General features: G+C 48.8%; 2 protein-coding genes across 6 annotated transcripts in view; both read left to right on the top strand.

Annotated features, from left to right (window-relative positions):
* Positions 1-7,687, top strand: part of BEND5 (BEN domain containing 5) — a 47,696-nt gene extending 40,009 nt beyond the window's left edge. For 4 of the 5 annotated variants that reach the window (XM_004317958.4, XM_019937840.2, XM_019937841.3 and 1 more), the window contains one exon: positions 7,511-7,687. In XM_004317958.4, the coding sequence (XP_004318006.2) occupies positions 7,511-7,668 (158 nt within the window). In that variant the 3' untranslated portion in view covers positions 7,669-7,687. The other variant, XM_073789971.1, reaches the window with a different exon arrangement.
* The window catches only part of AGBL4 (AGBL carboxypeptidase 4), a 1,267,959-nt gene that overhangs the window by 1,055,294 nt on the left and 194,675 nt on the right, over positions 1-17,990 (top strand). The gene's annotated exons all lie outside the window — the stretch shown is intronic.

The raw sequence follows: 17,990 nt of genomic DNA on the forward strand, positions 1-17,990 counted from the left end.
AAGGATGTCCATGAACAAATCAGATCATTTCAGGTACTGATGAAAGGCCGTGAAGCCTCATCGAGCGATACAGTAGCTGTGTTGGCTGGGGTGGGTGGAGAAGACCTGCCTGAGGCCGTGCATTCAAGCTGGGAGCTGGATGTAGGGGTCAGCCCTGTGCAGGTCTGAGGGGTGGTGAAGCAGGCGGGATAAAGAGCGGGTTCAAAGGCCTGCATGCTCAAGGGGTGAAGCAGCCCCGGGGCGCTGCAGAGTCATGAGTGAGGGGACACTGAGATCAGGCCGGTGGGCGAGAGACGGTCTTTTAGGGCCATGAAGGCCACGGTAATCCGCTTGGATTTACCCCACCTGCAGGAGAAAGGTAATGGAGGTCTTCAGTGGGAGTGACCGAATGGGAGGTCAGTTAGGCTGATGCAGTGGTCTCGGGGAGGCATGACGGTGCCATGACTACGGTTACAGCAGTGGAAACAGAGAAAAATGGCCAGATTTAGGGTGTATTTTGGAGGTCGAGGTGTAAGGACACAGAGGGATTAGGTGACCAGCCAGAAGTCCAGCTACAGGGTTTCAGAGCCTGGATTTAAGCCCACCCCCACTGACTCTGGTCTGCGGCTTGTTCCGTAGCACAGCTGCCCCCGTTGCTGGCCGATTCATGATGACCTGATTTAGGCAGACGCTTATTTTTAGACGAGCGCAGGTAACCTTTAGTCTTCCCACTGTCTGAAAAGGTGGAGCCTAGTTTGGGAGGTCGCCCTGAGAAAGCGTCCTTCCTGGGGACACAGCCCTGCCTACCTGAGAGGTGGCTGACCTCTGATTCTGTTACACTTGTTGGGCTGTGACTCAGCAGGTCCCAGGTGCCTTCCAGTGACCGGCTGCCCTCCCGTTGTCACGCCGTGGCATAAAATCATCTGCTGTGCGTCTGCCTCAGGCACGGGTCTGACCGTGTCGGACTCACCTCCACGTCTTCCTTGCCTCTCGCACAGGTCCTGGCACACAGTGGGAGCTCAGTCGCCGAGGGCTGAACAAGTGCCACACTGAGACCTGCAAGCTGACCCCCTGACTGACTCTTCACACTGTTTCTTGCGAACTACTTTCCTTCCATGTCGCGGTGTCTTCAGCTGAACACTCACCTCTTACGACAGTTAAGAGGGCTGCTTGGATTGTAGCTTGGAATAGTTATGTTTGAGGTGTGAGAAGAAGTTTCCGTTCTTTGTTGACAAGTGAGCTGCCCCCATGGAGCCGACATGACCTCGTGATGGTCACATCATTGGAGCTCACGATTGTTCAGTGCTTTGCAGCTTCCAGGCCCCGTCCTGTCTGCTCCCAGTGCAGGGTGATGGGGAGTAGAAATTGGAACCAGGTATCGAAAGCCTGGGGTTGAGCCCCAACTCTGCTCTGCTTTAACTTTGAGCTCACCCTGGTTCTCTTATGTTTATTTTTGTTTCCCCAGGCCCAGCGCAGTGCCAGTACCAGGTAGATGCTTGGTGTGTCCATGTGTAAAGGCAGGATTCACAGTCCTTGTCCTGGCTGCCCAGTGGACCTGTAGACATTTGTATGTTCTTTTGACCCCATTCAGATGATGTCATTTGCAGCTAATCTGGTCCCCAATACTAAGGAACATTCTAGAAGAAAATACCTCAGCTGTGTGGCTTGGGGCTATTACAGGCTCACTGTCTTCAGGCCCATAGGCCAGGCCCTCCAAGTTTCCCTCACTGATCCACTCCTCCATTTTCTAAGCCCTTTTTAACCTTCTCTACTCTTCCAGAACATGGTAGTCCACAGCTGTCTCTTTTTCAAAAGATGACCATGTCTCTTCCTTCACAGAGAAAAGAAAAAGAAATCCCACAGCTTCGAACCACCCTATCTACAAACTTCACTGGATCCCCCAGTTCTTCTGCCTCATGTTTCCTTCTCTTATTTGGGACTGGCCGTTCTCTCCAACTGGATCACAGCCCACCTGCCTTCCTAAGTACCTTGTCTCTCCCGCTCAACTGGGTCCTTCCCGGCACCATTTAAATATACTTTGATCACTCATTTCTTACAGAAGCAAACAAAACACTCCCTAGACGTCACTTCCATCACCCAGCTGCCGCCATGTCTCTCCGTTCCTTTTCACATCCAGGTTTCCTGAAAGAGTTGTCTGCATTCACTGCCCGTGTGCACTGGGAACGCCCCTGCCATCTGGCATCGGCTCCCAGCCCTCTGCTTAACTCTGTCCTTGCCAGGCTTCCCCGTGGCTCCGCCTCTACCTCTTCCCCGGCCGTTTGACCTGATCTCTCCTCCTTTACTGAGAAACCCTCCTGCATGCTGAGGTCTCCTCCTGCCTGTGGCTTCGCATCCCCCCTGTGGGCTCCCCTCCCGCTGCCCTCGCCTCTGTCTCCAGCCCGCTTCTCTCTCACTGTGCAACGCTGCCCTCCGCTGCTCTCACTCCCGCCATCCCCATTGCCCTCGGCGTGCTCATGGCCCTGGGTTGAAATCCACACTCCTGGCGTCTTGGCTGCTGCCTGGTGATCTGGCCTCTGGTGACTCCCCCGGCCTCATCTCACACCACACTTCCCGTTTCCACTGTGCTCTAACCACTGAGGCCTCCTCCCGGCCCCCTCCGGTCCCCACTGCCAGCAGTGCCCTTCCTCTGGTCTGCACATCCTGCCTGCTTGTCATTCAGAGAGGCCGTCCCCGACCACCCGGGCTGATGAAGCAGCCCTTCCGTTGCTCTCTGCCGCATCACCCTCCCTCAAGTCCCTGCGGAGCGCTTCTTCTTTGCTTGTTTATTGGCTTGATGGTTGTCTTTTTCCCGCCTCCATTAGAACATCAGATTTATGAGCATCTTGCTCAGGGCCAGCATATAGTCAGTGTTCAATAAATATTTGTTGAATCAGTGACTGATTCCCAAATCTATATTTGACCTCAGTTCACACTTCCACGTTCCCGACCCATACATCCAGGTGCCCACTGGTCACCTCCTCCTGGATGTCCACGTGACACTGGCACATCTGCACCGCTCACTGCTCTCTCCTCTTCCTTCTCCCCAAAGCCTTCTGCCCCTCTGTGTTCCCTGTCTTGATAAATGACACCACCTGCCAGGGACCCAGAGAAGCCTCATTCCTGACTCTTCCACGTGCCCGCTCTCCATCTGTTCTGCCCCAAATACCTTTTAAACCGTCCACTTCTCTCCATACCCATCGCGCCTCACGTAGTCCAGTCCACATCACCTCTCCCCTGCCTTACTCCAGCAGCTGCCAGACTCCTCTCTCCATTGGTAACCAGAGTGATCTTTCAGAAACCCAATATGATCCTGTTACCACCACCCCGTCACAGCCAGTCCCTGGTGCCCATTATTGAAGGGTAAGCGCCTTCATAATCTGGCCCCTGGCTCTAGCTCCAGCTTACTTTTCAGCAACATTCCCCTTGTTCACTAAGTTCTTACCATAATGAACTGCTGTATTCCAACAAGCCTTGTCCCCTCTCACATTAGGGAATTTGTAAATGCTGTTCCTGGCACCTGGAACATAGATCAGACCGCCCACCCGACACGCGTGCTGCTCTGTCTAGCTGCTACTCAACACCCAGGTGTGCTTAGGAGAACCATCCTTCAGGAAGCCTTCCCTGACCTCTCACGGTGGGGGGATCCTTCTGTTGTATGTCCCAGAGCACCCCGTGCCTACCTCTGTTCTCTTCTTTCTGTATCTTTGCCTCACAGGTGCCGGGTCAAGCAACCCTTTAGAGCCCATAACTACTTGCCATGCTGGTGAGTGAGAAGGAAATCGACTTGCCCAAGGTCATACAGCGGGTTAGATCAGAGCTGGGCTGAACTGGGCTTTCAGGCTTCCCATTGTCTCCAGGGCTTTTTTGTCTTACCAAAATACAGTGTTGATTTGTTTTTTCTTTACTAGGCAGGCAGGTTTGAAGCCTGTCTCCCATCGCACCATACACTCCCCATTTTTAGGCTAATTATTTGAGCTCGTCCAGACTGCATTTGACTGGTTCTTCCCATGCAAGCTGTCTGCTGGATTGAGATTGTATTTATTTTGTATGATTTTACCACATTTACTCGCATTTGCCATATCAAAATGACAAAAGCCTTGGTGCTCACAGGGTTGGTGAGGATTTTCTCCTCTCTGTGGTTTTAAAATCACTCCTTACCGTGTAGCAGAGGGATGTGGTGAACGCTGACACTGCTTTAGAAAGACAAAAGCAGGAGGGCTGGAGGAGAGTCTCGCTTTAATGACAAGCTCCAGAATGGCAGTTAAACCTTATTAAGGTCAAATGACCTTTTTTTTTTTTTTTTTTTTTGCGGTACGCGGGCCTCTCACCGCTGCGGCCTCCCCCGCCACGGAGCACAGGCTCCGGACGCGCAGGCCCAGCGGCAATGGCTGACGGGCCCAGCTGCTCCGCGGCATGTGGGATCTTGCTGGACCGGGGCACGAACCCGTGTCCCCTGCATCGGCAGGCGGACTCCCAACCACTGCACCACCTGGGAAGCCTTTTTTTTTTTTTTTTTTTTTTTGTGGTACGCGGGCCTCTCACTGTTGTGGCCTCACCCGTTGCGGGGCACGCGCAGGCCCAGCGGCCATGGCTCACGGGCCCAGCCGCTCCGCGGCATGTGGGATCCTCCCGGACCGGGGCACGAACCCACGTCCCCTGCGTCGGCAGGCGGACTCCCAACCACTGCGCCACCCGGGAAGCCCCTCAAGTGACCTTTTGCAGAGTGTCTGACTTTTCAAATGAGCCACGGCGTTGAGTTCTGGTTAATTTTTATAACTTTTTTAATAGGACCCATTAGCGCTGTTATAAACCTTGTTAATTAAGCAATAATCTCAAATGCTCCCTTGCAGAGGGAGGCATTCCTGGCAGCTGCAGGTGATTAATATCTGGAGTCTAACGAAAGCCTTTTAATCAACCTCAGGGGCCGCTCAGTGCTCTTACCCTCAGGAAACGAGAATGATTGGGATTCTGTGGGCGCCTCTGAAAACCTTCCTCCATCTGTACCTTTCTCTTCCTGCCTTCTCTCCAGCTCATGCCGGGGCCTCTCAGGGCCATCACACCCACTGCCCTGCCCCCTTCTCTCTCCTTTGCCTCTTTACCCACCCTGTTACCTTTCAGAGAACTAGAGACCTAGAGCTGGAAGAATCTTCTTAGATGATTGGATTTGACATCCTGCTTTCAGACAGTAAGACTGAGACCCAGAGAGGTTCCCACTCGAGGTGGCACAGCAACTAGGGTTAGAGCCAGATTCGAACCCCTCAACTTGGAAACAGTCCTCTGCATAGGGTGTCTTCCTCATTTGGTTGAGCTTCCAGCAATGTCACTGCAAGTGTCGGCGTCCCCCTGGCCCTGGGCTGGGGAGGGAACCCCGTGTTCGGGTCTGTAGGTGAGACAGCGTGGTCACAGTTCTATGAGACTGTGATCAGGGCTTTGATAGAGGGAAAACCCAGGCGAGTATGGAAGCACTGAGGGTATAGGCAGAATGGGGTCTCCCGACTCAACCTGGTAGGTTCCAAGCAGGTTGAATCTGGAAGAATGGGTGGGGTTTAGGCAGGTGAAGGATGAGACATGAGACCAGGGTAATCTGTAATCTGGGAGGAGATGAGCAAAGACTGATTTGTGGGATAGCCTGGAGTGGGTCGGGAGATGCAGGTGGAGTCAGCAGAGGTAGGACCTTCTCATCTCATTCCCTGTGGAAAAGCCAACACAAGACAAAGTGCAGATTAGTCAGGTTGGAAGCAGCCAGGAAGTAGTGAAGGTCAGCTAAAAGCTTTCAAAGGCTTCTCTGTGCAAACCCTGATCCGCAGGGAGGAGATGGTGCCCCAAAGAAAGAAGGCATATAGCACATGCACCTGCAGCCTGGACAGCAACAGTGGGCGGGCTGGCCACGTGCCCAGGAAGGGCTCAGAGTGGAGGCCGCAGGGGATCGTGCCTGTACTTACCTTCTCTCTCCAGGCCTCAGCCATGTCCCCTGTGAGTGGAGGGGTTGTAGCACAAGGCAGTCTCCGTGATCCCTCCCCAGTGCTGATGTTCTGCGTCACTAACAGCATTGCCTGCTGTACACTGGCCTGGTACACGAGACTTTGTTTATCCTGCGTGGCAGTTCCTCGAGACCGGGTTGTCACTCCTGTTTTATAGGTGGAAAGGCTCACGTTCAACAAAGTTAAAAATCTTGCCCACGATTACATACCCCAGTGGTACATTCCCCACCTACACCCCTAGTCCCCTTATGTCCAGAATTATGATGTCCCCTCAGGTTTCCCAAGAAAAGCATTCATTCATTTATTCATTCATTCAACATACACTTACTGAATCTTGCCCCTGTGCCAGGCGCTGTGCTAGGCCCTGGGAACGGACAGTGGCATATACATAAAATAACTGTAATAGCCTCAGAGAGGGGTAGTGCTCCTTATAGCTTGAAGAAGGCTTGCGAAACGTTTGTTTCACATCCCTCATGGCAGCTTACAAAGGATCATGTGTGGTTTGTTATCCTTGTTTTATGAGGTGAGGAATCTAGGGCAGCGATTCGCCTCAGGTCCCCATGCTAGGAAGTAGGCCAAAGTCCAGCTTCAGTCAGGTCCTGTCTGAGGCTCACTGGTTGCTTCATCACAGCAAACGGCAGAGTCAGTAGAAGTGGCCATCCTCAGCCTCATTAGTAAGCACCTCAGTGAGGTACCACTTCACGCCCGCCAGGTTGTCAGAACCTTAATAATCTGACCTGGAGTGCTGTTGGAGCTATGGGGCAGGCCGTCCTTGCACACACTGCTGTTAGGGGTACCAGGCGGCACAGCCATTGTGGAAAACAGTTTCCCAGGTGTCACCTGGTAAAGTGTAGTAGCCACGCACCCTAACGCTGGGCAGTTCCAGCCTAGGCCCGGACTGAGCATTTCCTGCATGTTTGCCCCAAGAGACACGGCTCAGGGTGCCTGTAACTGCAGAACATGGGAAACCATCCAAGTATCCATGGACAATCAAGTGGGTCAGCCGACTGTGGACTAGTCAGACAGTAGAACACTACTCATCAGTGAAAGTGAATGACCTGCAGCTATACCTACACTTCAGCATGGGTGACTCTCAAAACTGGAATGTTGAATGAAAAAAGAAAAGTCAGATGGGTATACAGAGTATGGATACACTTGTAAATAGTTAAAAATGGGAAAAGTAGCAACATGTTATTTAAGGATGTATGCATATGTGTAAACACGAAAAGAAAAGCAAACATTGAGGACAGTGATTACCTCTGGTGAGGATGGTACTGGGGAAGGGCACTTAGGGGCTTCAGCGGGACCAGCAATGCTGTCCTGTTAAGCAGGGGACGTGGACACATGGGTGTTGTATCATTATCTTTAAAGTATAAATTTACAGTGTATATCTACTCTTGTGTTGAAAAATTTAAAATACCGCCATGCCAGATATGTGAGTTGGTACTTTGGAAGTATGTCAGGAGGCATATTTTCCTTTCTCCCCCTTAAAGATATGTACTCGAATGTACCATTAATCCTTGGCCTTCTTGTTTCTTTTCCCTGTCTAGAGTGTTTGTACGACAGAATAGCACAAGAAACTGTGGATGAAACTGAAATTGCACAGAGACTCTCCAAAGTCAACAAGTACATCTGTGAAAAAATCATGGATATCAATAAATCCTGTAAAAATGAAGAACGAAGGGAAGCAAAATATAATTTGCAATAAACTTTGGATTTTTCATAAAGCCTTCTCGTTTTCCTTGTGTGGCGTGTGATTTGCGGGTGACGGTGTTGTCCAGATCAGACCCCACCATGCGTGGTGGTGTGTGGGCGGGGAGCCAGTAGGGTTCTGAGGTCAGCGCCTTGTTCTGAACTTGGACTTCCCACTCCAAGAAGGCGGATGGATTTGCTGAGACTCAGGCAGCATCCTGGCGCCAGTGTTGTTCTGGGGATGGTGAAAGCGCTGTCTTTTCGGAGGCGGATAAAATGTCTCTGAGTTACCTATCACTTGGCCAAGAATTTGAGCTGATATTTTTACCATTTAAGGACTTCTATCTTTGTTCCTCTATTTTGTTCTATAATAAAGCTTCATTAATTCGTTGCTGTAGACAATCATTAGCCTCATTTATTTAAGGATGGATATTAAGTGTACAGTGGAGGTGACCAGTGTCCTTTGAGGGGCGGAACATTCAGGCTGAAGGAGAGAAAATTCATAAGGGATGTGATTACTGTCTACAGGTCTGAAGGGCTGTCTCGAAGCAGATTACTTTCTCTTACCTCAAAGGACAGATCTAGGACCTGTTACTCAAGGTGATCTGAGATTCAGCTTTCCTGATAATTTGAGTCAATCTTTGTAAAGGAGTGTCAGGGGGTGGTAATGTTAGATGTGGTTCAGGGTAACCTTCAGAAAGTCAGGGGCAACGTCACCTGGTGTCGGTTCGTTCATCCTATCTTGCATCTCAAATGATCCTCCAAGTTGCATAATTTTTATCTCGTTCCGTAGCTGTGTCTCTAAAGTGCCTGGTGCCCAATCAGGCAGACCACATTTGATCGTCCTGTTGATTAACACTTTCCTTTCTGTAATGCCTATGAAGTCAGCGTAGTATGTTGGAAATGGCAAGGGTTTGGGGCTGAGGAGTTTGGGTTCCAAACCTGGCTCCACTGCTTGCTTTGGGCTTAGCGTAACCTCTTGAGTTTCAATTTTCTGTTCCTTAAAAAGGAGATAATATCTACTTTGCGGAGTTGCGACGTTGCTATAAGTTATAGAGCACTATATATAAGTGCTCAATAAATGTTGGTAGTCATTGTTTTCTTCATTTCTGGTTATTGGCTTTTAGGCATTGGTTGGAAAACTTTGGCCTCTGGTTTCTCTAATGGTTTATCCACTAAACCATTAGATGACTGGTGGTCTATAAGCAAAAGCTCAGGGTCACTAGGGTGAGTAGTGGAGGTGGCTACCTCTTTGAGGAATTTTATTTTAGTACATAAAATAATTCTTTGTAATCTGAAATATTATATGCTTGCTAAAGGATGTATAGGTATGAACTTCCTTTTATGGTGTTTTCCCAGTTCTCCACAGACTAGTGGTGTGATCTTGGACCAATCACTTAACTTCCCAGAGTCTTTACCAGTACAATGAGGAAAATTATGCATACCTCACAGGCTATGTGGATAATTAAATAATAATAACAATAACAGATACTTAATATGTGCCAGGACTTTTCTGAGTGTTTAACAAAAGTTAGTTCATTAGGTAAGTAAAGTTTGTGACACTTAGTAGTGTTCAGTAAATTCTTATTAAGATGTGTTCGTTTTAATGGCAGGGGAGCAGCTTGGGCATGAGTAGTGTGAATGCATGAGAGGCTGGGAAAAAGTATACATGATTTGAACTCATCCCATTTCCTTCCTAAGCACGGCAAAGATAAACACCCAGAGGCTCCATTTCCCTACAAAGACTAATAAGATATGATACCTGCTTTATAGGTGCTTTTAGGTTGGAAGGGAAAATAGTCATCGAAATACCTGCTTAAAAAGGCTCTGACAGGGCTCCCCTGGTGGCGCAGTGGTTGAGAGTCCGCCTGCCGATTCAGGGGACGCGGGTTCGTGACCCGGTCCGGGAGGATCCCACATGCCGCGGAGCGGCTGGGCCCGTGAGCCGTGGCCGCTGAGCCTGCGCGTCCGGAGCCTGTGCTCTGCAATGGGAGAGGCCACAACAGTGAGAGGCCCGCGTACCGCAAAAAAAAAAAAAAGGCTATGACGTGAAAGTGCTTCGCGTAATATATGACACATACATCAGGGCCAGAACGGGTTGTGAAAGATTGTGGGATCTGATTGTGACTTTACTGCTTCTGGGGAGGTCACTTGACCACTCTGGAGCTCGTTTCTTCTAAAGTGGAGACAGTGATCCTAAGTCAGGGTTATTGTGGAGAGGAGTCCAGGTAATAGCTGGGAAAAGAGCTCCGTAAGTCTCAAGGAGCCATGCAGATGGTAGCTGTCCTTAGCTTGCAAGGCAGCATGAAATCAAAAGTAGATGTGACAAGGAAGGACATAAGAGGTGTTTCTGATGGGGAATCGGGGCAGGGGAGGGGGCAGGTGTTTTTACACCCTAGTTAGACTGAGACTTTTTGAGCACCTGTTGTGTACCTGGTGCCCTGTGACTGTTATGTGAGGGCAGGGCCACCATTCTTACACCCACACAAATGAGGAAATGAGCTCAGAAAAGGTTAAGTAACTTCTTGGCCAAGGTCCCAGAGTTGTCACAGTGGAGCTGGGTCAGAATCCAGGTCTGTGCAAAATCTGTCCTTTTACCTCTTCCCTCGAAAACTGAGTGGAATATTATGGTCTGGGCTGAGAATCTAGCCATGTAATCTCAGGGCATATTTCGGAGAGTCCCAACTTAAGTAATCAATCGATGGAAATTGGTGTCGCTAATTCAAGCCATTTGAAAGGATGGGGAATAATAGTACCATTTATGAGAATCCACAGTTTTATTACATTCAAATACATACACAAAACTGAAGTTCATTTTGTGTAGTAGGGAGTTTCCCAAACTTGCCCAGTCTTGAGAATGTGCTGAGGTACTTAAAATACAGATTCCTGGGCTTTGGTTTAGGGTGCTGGATTCAGTAGGGCTGGGATAGAGCTGGGAACATGTGTTTTAACACAAGTGCCAGTTTTGAATAACACCAGTCTAGTAGACAGCATTAGAAGTCCTGTTTTAACAAAGGGACAAGAGTGTTTCCTAAGTAGAAAGACATGCTCCTTCTAAAGTGCATGACAATATTTGAAATTGAGACTCAATTTCCTCTTATAAACCTTGTTTAGAGTTACTCTTTCATGCTCACCAGATGCTGTTTAGTTGGACATGATGCAGAAGGTGACTTTCAGTGTAGGTGCCAATGATTTTCCCCTCACTTTTACACTTAGATTCTTTCTTTCACTTCCTCTGACAGGCCAGTGGGTTGTGGAGGACAAGACAGTCAATCCTGGATTGGCAGAGCCTCAAATGATGAGGTTTGGGCCCTGTTTACCGAAGCCCCGGCCACAAGTTCTCTGTGGCCAGACCAAACAGAAAGATGTGGCTTGTTTTTATTTTCTAGCTGAGGAAAGTGTGTTGTTAGTGACTGTCATGTGCCCATGCGTTTCTTAGATGCATTTCTAAATTATGACCATTTTGGGAATTATAAAGAAATGAAAACCACTTTATAGAAATTTTTGGAAAAATAAGGGAAATATTCCAAATGGCACAGCTGCAAGCATTGTGATGTATCTCTTCTAGTCCTTCATTTAACAGCGTAAATGTGTATTTTACATACCTGTGGTCATAGCATATCATCAGGTTTGCATCCTTCCCTTTCTTTTTAACATATTGCCCTGTTGCTCCATGAAATGTATAGCCATCAATTCGAACATCCCCCCAGTGAATGGGCATCAGGCTACAGCTGGGTAAACCACCTGGTCGGCTGTGGGGCTAACCCACAGGGCTGCCAGTTCACGGAAGCTCTCTCTGCACGCTTGGGTCCGGCACGTAATTAAAGTGACCCAGGGAGAGTGGATAAATGGCCGCCAGTGTTACAGGTGGTTTTCCTCTCTCTTCTCCTCTCCCCACGCCCACTCGGTCCTCACCTGTGTGTGTGCCTATCCTGTCTCTGACCTGCTCTGACCTCTTACAGTGTGACCTTGGCCTTCAAACCTGCCTTTGGCCCTCCAGACACCCTGTGCTCAACCCACAGCGCACAGTGCTCATGAGCTTTTCCCTGTGCGCTCTGACTAGGTCCACTCCCGACATTCCAGCTACCCTCGCTCACCTCAGCCCCTACCCTGCCACCCAGCCGGTCCATTGCCCTTCCTTGAATCTGTAGGTCGTTTATAAATTAAACATCTATGAAGATTTTTGTGTGCACAGTTTTTTTTCCCCCCTTTATATTTTCTATCAGTTTCTTAGGTTCGTTTTACCTGGGTCAAAAAGAGTACCACTTTTATCATTCTTGATACATATAATGGGCGTGACCGTGTTTTAATTATTTTGCCAACCTAACAGGTGAAAATTGTTACCTCATTATATTTTCTTTAATTACTTCTGAGACTGCACATCTCTCCAGAGTTTGGTTTCTTGTTTACACAAAATAAACGCTTAACCTGTAAGCATTTCCAGCAGAATTCATTTCATTTTCTGTATATAGTTTTCTCTGGACCAATGTGTTTGTTTACCTTGGGCATATTTTTACTTTTACATCTGTAAATAGACATACCAACAGGTCTTTTCATCACTTCTGCTGAAGAGATTAATCAGTTTCTGCCAAACAGCTTCATAGGCTCATGGAACCAAAGGGTCAAAAGTGAGCTTCGAGGTCCTCCATTCAGATCTCCTCTCCACTGAAAGCAAATGCTTTCCAGACCATGCTGGAACTCCTCCAGGCGTGGAGAAGTCACCTTCCTGCCCAAGGGCACATCCAATTATTGTCATCACTGAGAAGTTCTTCTGCTGAGCTAAAAATCTACTTCCCTGAGACTTCTGAGGTCACTCAAGTTCTCTCCTCTGAAGTCAGGCAAAATGCTTCTGCTTATAGCCCTTTGCAGAGTTGAAGGTGGCAATCATGTCTCTTCACAGACTAATCAATAGCTCAAATTCTGTTCTGCCATCTCTCACGTGGGAGAGGCAGTGCAGGGAAGAATGAGGACTCTGGATTTAGACAGCCCTGTGTTCAAACCTTGACTGCCACTTACTAGTATGTGACCTTGAAGAAGTTCTCAATCTCTCTTGGCTTTAGTTTTCTCATTTTAAAAGTGGGAATATAATACCTATCTCACAGGATTGCATATAGAGCTATACAAGAGAACGTGAGTAAAGCACCTAGGCATCCAACATCTCTTAGTTCCCTAATCCTAAGAACTCTGACCATCCTGGTTGCTGTTTTATGGGTGTGCCGCTAGAAGGTAGGGTTCGGGACTGGACGCTGCTCTAGGAAGGGTCTGACCAGTACTAACTAGAGCAGTTGTCATCTCTTGCTCCTGGATGGCATATCTCTATTAGAGTGCCCTAAACTTGAATTAGCATCTTTAGCGATACAACTGTCTCACGTTGAGCTTATGGTCACCAAATACTGCCCTGCTCCCTTTTTTGGCTAACACAATACTTATCCCTTTAGTTCGCTGTGTTGCAAGAGAACGAGCATAGATTTTGATGACAGAGGAACTCACACCAAATTCAAATCCTGACTTCATTATTTATTAGACTAGAGGAAATTGGGCAAGTTCCTAAATCTTCTAGCCCCAGTCACCTTGTCCGTGATGCAGTTGTTAATGTAACCACGCTTACCTCCCGCGGTACCAGACCTACAGCCCTCACTATCCCAGTTGCGGGCTGCAGTAAATGTGGTTGTTTTTGTTCCCTTTTTCTTTCCCTTATTCACTTCAGCAGCTATTTATAACCCCCCTCACCTCAATTGTGTGTTCTTAAATGTATTTCTTAAACAAAATAGCGGATTTTGCATGCATCCCGGTTCCATTTCATCTTATTGGTTTCGGCCCAACATTCCAGCTGGTTGAGATCTTCTTTTCCATTTGTGTTTAAAATACAAAACAAAATTTGAGGAAAGCCAAAGCCGAAAAAGAAATCGAGCCGTAATCCCAAGAACCAAGCCCAACAACACATTCACTCCTGGGAGCCCCTCCTGTCTGTCCAGGGCAGTACCTCTTTGTTCACAGCAGTTGGCCAGCCTCCCGTGATCCTGCCTTGTTCATTTCACATCATGTGGCAAACATTTCCCCCTCTGCTGCCTGGTTTGTGTAGCTGCCATTTCAATGCCCTTCCTGACACTGGGTCATGATTACCTTCTCATCTCCTCACTGTACATTTTACTGTCTCTAGTTTCTTGCTATTAGCGATAATGCCGTCATGATCATTTATAGTTGTTTGTTTCTTAAATTCCCAGGAGTGAGCTAATTAAAGGGCAAGCACATTTTTATAGTCTTTTCCATGTTGTTGTTATATCTATGTTTGTTATATTGCTCTCAAAAAGGTCAAGCCACGTCTCTAGGTAGGTGGACGTGCACGTGCCATTTCCGCACAACTTCACCAGCGTTTGGAATTTTTAAAGAAGTTTGGCAAATTAGTTTTCTCTACAAAAGTACTTTTTCAACTTCTTCCTGTGTGAATTGTCGATTCATATGTTTGCATGTTTGAGATCCTTATGGAATTTTATTCTGTGCTATATTCTTCCTCCCAGTTTTATAGTATAGAAATATGATCTTTTGTATCTTCACCAAGTTACCAATAATAATGGTTAGGTCAGTGAAAAGAAAAGAACCGTGTGGTCCTCCGCTAAAGACCCCACTTTTCTTTACCAGTTACTTTCTCTGAGCTGGATTAGTCTCGTAACTAGGACTCCTCCATCTAGATGTGATCAGGGAAGACCTCTAAGATGTAACATTGGAGCTTACGCCAGAAGGATGAGAATGGCCACGAGGAGATGATTTGTCTGTCGGTCCATCTCCCCCTCCATTCATCTTCAACGAGTTGAATATCTCTAGTCTGTGCCCACCACTCCAACAGGCATTGCTGGTTGGGTCCAACAGGGAGTCACACCTCAAGGGTGGTTCGAAACCCTGTGCTCTTTCCACCATTCCAGAATGCACTCTTTTGGCCATATCCAATCTGGTACCCTGGGCATGTTTCCATTTCAGTAGCTAACGGGGAGAGAGATTCAGTATTCTAGCCTCACCAACATCTGTATGCAGAAGTTCCCCCATGAGTAATTATGGAATCATTCAATCATTTCACAAATATCTGAGTGTCTACTAGGTGTCAGTCACTAGTCTAAATGTCTGAGACATATTAGTAAAGACAAAGACTTTAAACTCTAGTGGGAGTGGAATGAGGTGGATAGGAAGATAAACGGTAAATGTAATAAATAACAAAACTGTAGAAAGTGATAAGTGCCATGAAAAAAGGCCAACGTAGGGCAGGGAGGCAGGTTGAGTGTGTGGCGGGGAGAAGCGGAGTGCCCCGGAAGCTGAGATCAGCATGGGGTAGCAAGCCCTGTCCAGGGCCCCCGCCACGGGTGTGGAGGTATCCAAGGAGTGTGAGAAGTATGGGACATTAAATCTGTCCTGTCTACCTGGAGCCTCACTTTTATTCCAAGATGTGCACTCATTCGTGCCTGGGTCGTTAACTATAGAAAACCTATCCTCCCCCGTCTTGAAGACTCAGCTCAAATATTTCCTCTAAGGAACTGATTCCACCTCTTCCCAGAAGGACTCCCTCCCTTCTCTGGTTTTCCAAATCTCCTCCTTTCCTTCCCTGCCAGTCCCAACCTTCCCAGCATCCTAATGCTCAGAGCATTGTGTTGTAATTTCTATATAGTTGTCTCTTTCCCTGAGGCAGTCAGCAACGTGAGCGCAGGACCGCGTAAATTCATCTCTGTACCCCTTTGCGGAGCCCCTACTGTGTGCTAGGTGCAGGAGATACAGATATGGACACTATTTGTTTAATTAACTAGTATTTATCGAGCACTTACTATGTTTTAGGCACTGTCATTATTTTATTTCTCAAACAACACTGTGAAGCAGATACTATGACCATCCGCATTTCACAGATGAGGAAACAGACTTAAAGAGGTTGAGTAACTGGCCCAAGACGGCACCACCACGACCAGGAGGATCCGGGACTGGCATGGAAGCCTGAGTGCCTCCAGTGCCTGGCGTCTTTACGACCATGCTTTGTGCTACCTGAGATCGCTCGTGGACACAAACTGTTTCTTCTGTGTGGACCTTCCCGGCCACCTCTGCTCCATGACCTTCTCCTTCTCCTCCCTCCAGGAGGTCTTCAGTGCTCCCTCCACGGTCTGGGTGGGGACGCCTCCCCCTGCTCTGTGGCACCCTCTCCTGCCCTCTGCTGGCCTTGTCAGCCCATATTGTCATTGTGAGTCCATCTTTCTCACTGTGAGCCTTCCAAGGCAGGGCCACTGTGTGTTCCCATCTGAGTCCCGGGCCCAGCACTGAGCCCAGTGCTGAAGAAATTCCCTAGAATCCTGGCCCCTGAAGACCACAGGTGTGGGAAACCAGGGACCGAAGCAGTTCTTTCGGCCTGGGGATTTAAGAACTTGCGGGATGAAGAAAGTCCTTCAGAGGGGGTCATGAGACCCTCCTGGTCTTGTCCTCCCAGGAGAGACTGTCATCAGGTCAAGAAAGGAGGAAAGGGTTTGGCAGAGGTTAAATTTGAGGAATCTGACCTCACACTGCCTGGGTCTCACCCTGGGATCTACCAATTACCAGCCCTGCAACCTTGGGCAAGTTAATTAATTGGTTTGGGCTTCAGTTCCCTCCTCCATAAAATGGAGGGGTCGGTTCCTATGAGCATTAAGTTCATGTCTATAAAGTACTTAGAACTGTACCTGTTACATAGCGAGCACTGTGTAACTGTCTGCTGTCCTTGTGAACAAGGGGCAAGAGGCGGAAGAAGGCAGGTGCTTCAAGGAGTGGAGGTGAAGTTGGTACTGGGGAGGAGGCTGGAGAGGTGGGTAGGAGCAGGGTCCTGGGAGGGCCTTGGTCCCAGGCTGAGGTGCTGGACTCTGAGGATGAAGGACAGCTGCTGAAGGATCATGCTGGCAGCAGTGTGCTGGCGGGTTTGGAGGGAGAGAGAAAAGTCAAGGAGGTTTTTGGAATAACCCAGGTGAGAGATGGTGAGGGTCAGGTGCCCACTCTCCTTCCTCCTTAAGGGTTGCCACTGCCAGGTGGGAACCAGGCTGTGAGACCACCCTGCAGCCGTCCAGATGGGGTGTGCCCAGGACAGTTGGGTCTTCATGCAGCTCCCATGCCCTGAACTCACTCTGTGCAGACCCTTGTGGGGACTCAGCCCGTGGAGGGGCGGCAGACCCAGATCAGGGAGTTGAAACGTGTCAGGAGAGTGGGGGGCAGATTGCAGGGCTGTACTTGTCTCTGTGCCAGGTCTTCCCTAAGCACTTCCTTGGTACCGTGGAAACAGTGTGGGTGTGAAATGAGACGCGGGTTTGAACTTTCCTCCACAGCTTTTCAGTAGCATGACCTTGGCCAAGTTACTCAACCTCTGGGTCCTCAGATTCATCAACTGTGGAACAAGAATAACAGTGTCCACATTTTAGGGCTGTTGCCTAAAGTGCTGCGCACATGGCAGGCACGTAGTAGGTGCTCATTAACAGGTACTATCCTACCTCTCAGAGCGATAGAAGCAAGGAGGGCTGCGCACTCAGCCAGGAGCATCCCGCTCGCCTGGGCTGAGGGTGGGGCCGGCGCTTCCTGTCTATGAGCCTCCGTGTCCTTGGTTATAACACATGCGTGACGGTCCCTGCTCCACCAGACTCTGAAGCTGCCGTGGCCTGGCGGCATCAGCATGGCCAGGGCAGGGCTTGGAAACCACGAAGCACTCCGGGTGTGGAGGTAGATCCCCGTAGACCTCCTGCACCCCCTGCCTCTCCCTCCTGGGAGGCAGCAAATCTCAGCCTGTGGTACATCCTTTCCTGAAACGGGGGTGGGGGTGGGGGTGGGGAGACTCTGGCCCTGAATGTGAAAAACGCAAGTCACTACTGAGAGGCTGTGAGCGGGGGCAGCAGGGAGGCTGGAGTTCTTCTTCGCAATGGCTCTTTAAATTATTTTCATTTTGCTGACTTGTACACTTTCTGAGCTAAGGAGCTTTGGGAGATGGTTATAGGCCATTTAAGCAGAAAGCCTCATTGGCTCCAGTCTCTTTGGGGGGAGGAAGACATTTAACCCTTTGTAACCCAGCCTGGTGCTGCCTTCCACAGGGCCCAGGAGTGCAGGTGGCCTCTGCAGGGTGGGGCTGCCCTTCAGGGAACCTGGTCCAAGACCAAAGACACCCTCCGCAGATTTCCAGTGTCAGCCAATCAAAGGCACAGATGGAGTAGAAACCCAGCCAGATTTGGAGGTAGCTCCCTGGGTTTCAAATTATGATTCTAAGGTGGCTTGTTTTCTTTCTTTCTCTTTCTCTTTCATTCTTTTCTGTTTTCTTTTGTTTTTAAAATTGAGCGTTCGACCTAGACCTCCTTTTTCAGA

Source organism: Tursiops truncatus, chromosome 1 (genome assembly GCF_011762595.2).
Source record: "Tursiops truncatus isolate mTurTru1 chromosome 1, mTurTru1.mat.Y, whole genome shotgun sequence".
NCBI classification, from domain to species: domain Eukaryota; kingdom Metazoa; phylum Chordata; class Mammalia; order Artiodactyla; family Delphinidae; genus Tursiops; species Tursiops truncatus.